The 3092-nt window shown below is 36.4% G+C and overlaps 1 protein-coding gene across 1 annotated transcript; it reads right to left on the bottom strand.

Annotated features, from left to right (window-relative positions):
* Positions 1 to 237: 237 nt before the first annotated feature.
* Positions 238 to 2396, bottom strand: LOC147506994 (hydroxyproline-rich glycoprotein family protein). Its single transcript, XM_086599725.1, has 2 exons — positions 1004 to 2396; positions 238 to 442 (listed from the first exon to the last, which is right to left on the bottom strand). The coding sequence occupies exons 1-2, from the start codon at positions 2194 to 2196 to the stop codon at positions 394 to 396; spliced, it is 1242 nt and encodes a 413-aa protein (XP_086455851.1). The 5' UTR covers positions 2197 to 2396; the 3' UTR covers positions 238 to 393.
* Positions 2397 to 3092: the final 696 nt, after the last annotated feature.

Genomic DNA, 3092 nt, shown 5'->3' with positions numbered 1-3092 from the left:
ACAACTTTGCAGGAGCATGCTCAGTTGTCTTATACGTTCATTAGTTGTTTGACGTGCATGTCGCATGTCCATAAGTGAGTAACTCATGTTTATTAGCCGTTTCAAAAGTAGGGTTCTACTCTTTTTTTCTCTTTGAAAAACATGCACAAGAATTCTTGGCCTGTATGAAGGATGTATTCAGTCCAAAACAACGTAACTACGTTCAATATTTGCAACTGATGTGAAATGAAGAGAGAATGAGATAGAGAAATTAATTACTTAAAAGATATGTGAAATGATCTTTTCATCCTACATTATTTTTCACTTCGGCTGATCTTGCACTACTGCAAGCTTTATTAAGAAAAAAGAAGAACTCAATGGCCAAAGATATTAATAGTAAAAATAACCAATATCTTAAGCTAACCAATCTCCCCCCATTCCATCAATCTCTTCAATGCCCATGCTGCAAAATAATAAATGAACAGGGATTAGTGATCTCTTTGTATAGATAGCGAGGAACTCAAAATGAAAATATATATACATAGTACAGAGGCTTTGATGCTAGCCAGTAATGCACTACTGACTCCTGCTTTTTGATGCTGTCTGCTTTTTGTGCTGGTGTTCAATTCACCTCATTAGGAACCAATCCAAAGTGTTCCACCCCACCCCCACACCTCTCTTTTATGCATAGATTACCAGTTTGTATGTACTCCACTACTCCCCTTCTCAAATTATATTAGACATTCCATTTCTTAATAGTAACAAAGAATAATAAATCTCATAATATAATTATTAACTATATATATCAGTTGTATTGTATATGATCTGTACTGAAAGTAGGTGTCAAAAATTTCTGGGCTGATAAAGGCTCTTGCCGTATGCTGCTTAATGGTAAACTGGAAGTTCGTTAGCAATTATAAATATAAATAATTTCGATAATTTAATCAAAGAACATGATTCACTTAGAGTAACACGTACATTACATTTTTTTTTTTTTTTTTTTGGTATCAGTTTGAAGTCTTACCATGGTAAAGCAGGCTCTTGTAAGTCATCATCCAAACAATTATTTTCCAAATGCTCATCCAACAAGCAATTCTCATCATCATTCATCCAAGCTGGAAACTCCATTACTTCATCAAAAATATGAAATTCGTCGTCTTCATCACATTTCTCTTCTTTCTTCTCCATAGTACTATCAAATTCAACCCACCATGCTGAGTCTACAATATTCATTGTGTCATTATATTCCATTTGGTGCTGTTCTCCACTTGATTGAATATCAGCCATGTCGTAGCTGCCAAATGCGGTATGCACCCCTCCACCATTTGCCATGATATGATGTTGAGGCTCCTCTGGCACTACCATGATCGAATGCGCTTCTTCTTCAGGACTCGATAGAGTGTGATTAGAAGACGATGTTTGCGAGGAATACGAGTAGATTGACGGGTTTTCGTTGTTGTAATGGTAAAGAGTGGTATCCAAGTTAAAGTCATTGAAGCTGAGGTTAAGGCCTAAAGGCTGGTTTGGTAGAGGGAGATTGAAATTTTCAGCAAAGGGTATTGGTTCAATTGAAGAAGCCCCCCAAGGAAAAGAACAAGATGGTGGAGGAGGACAAGAAAAAGGTGAATATGAAGGATTTTCGTAGCAACAAGAGATGGTATTTGTGGTGGTACTTGTTTGGTATTTCCGCCGCGAGTTCCTATTTTCTTCTTGTTCTTGAAATAGTTGTGGTAGAGGTGGATGTGGTGAAGGTTGTAGAGATGATTGTGATTGTGATTGCAATTGTTGTTGCTGTTGCTGTTGCTCGTTGGCTTGCTTCATTGATGCTCTATGAAACTTGAGTGCAGTCACAATCTCTCTCCTTGCTTCAGCCATATTTAGAAGTCTTTCTTGATAAGGCCTACTTGTATGAAGTCTTCTCCTAACTTGTTTTTTGGGTTGTTCAGGTTGTTGAGGTTGATGGATTTTTTGGTTTTCACTCAAACCATCACTACTACATTTAGTGATTTTTTGAGTTACACCATGTCCATCTATAGTATCTAAGGCTTTTTGGTTCATTGGGCTGTTTTTGGTTCTTGAAGAACTTAGTTGTTTAACTAAACTACGGATATAAGCACCAGAGAGATGTGGTTGTTCTTGATCTTTCAGCTTGTTATTAAGTTTCTCTATCTCCATTTCTCCACCTTTGTTTCCATGTTTTAAAGCTCTACTTCTCATGATCTCTCTCTCTGTGTCAAAGCTTATCTCCTTTCACTCCCTATAGCTATCTTGTTGTTGAAGATTTATGTGATGGAATGTGAAGGGAAGGTTGGTTGATTGAGAGAAACATGGCTTCTTTCTAGAAGCAAAGTAGACACTGCAGAGCTGCTCAAGTGCTTAAATAAGGGTCTCATGGGTGTTATAAATAGCTGTAGACTTTCTTGGGATACTGATTTTGTTTGTACGTTTTTTTATCCCATTTTGGCAAAGTTGCTGAGGTTGTTTTCGTACTTGATCTTAGGACAAAGGATTTGCTGTCCAGAAAGGTACTTGTATTATGTGTGCAGGTCCACAGGTCCATATCAACAAAAGAAACCAATGCCATGAAATCTCTATTTATTGTCATATAAATGCATTACAACACTCACCAAACCTCTCATGGTTTCTTTGTTGATTCAAGGAAAATAAAAACAAATATTCTACATAGCACAATATGTAATTTTTAACAGCAAAAGTAGAGCTGCTTTTTTAATAGTGATGTCCATGATGGAGAGATCATCTACACAAAAATAAGCTCTTGAATCAGTGTATAGGTGCCTTTTCTATAAACCTTTGTACCAATCAACCATTTTGTACTTCGTCGATAGATCACATCCTTTGTCTAATCAAGTAGTTCATCTACTAAGATCATGAGGAAATTCACCCCATATCTAAATCAGGATAAGTGCAATAATAGTCCATAGAGCCATATTGTTTAGACCATATACATAGATTGCAGGTCTTTAGAAGTAACTCTGAAACAACAATCATCGAAATAACAAAATCTGACAAGTTGTGTAGCAAAGTCGAAACAAGTTTTTATCCTTGTAAAACCTGATATATCATTTTAACAACGAGATAGGAGCAAATTTGAG

This window comes from Coptis chinensis, chromosome 3, assembly GCF_015680905.1.
Source record: "Coptis chinensis isolate HL-2020 chromosome 3, ASM1568090v1, whole genome shotgun sequence".
In the NCBI taxonomy this organism is placed as follows: domain Eukaryota; kingdom Viridiplantae; phylum Streptophyta; class Magnoliopsida; order Ranunculales; family Ranunculaceae; genus Coptis; species Coptis chinensis.
This window is presented reverse-complemented; position numbering and strand designations above follow the sequence as displayed.

Excerpts from the sequence above, each read along its gene's own strand:
- LOC147506994 (XM_086599725.1), bottom strand. The coding sequence starts at position 2,196 with ATGAGAAGTAGAGCTTTAAAACATGGAAACAAAGGTGGAGAAATGGAG. Across the intron at positions 443-1,003 it reads CAAGAGCCTGCTTTACCATG|CATGGGCATTGAAGAGATTG; the intron begins GTAAGACTTCAA and ends ATTATTTTGCAG.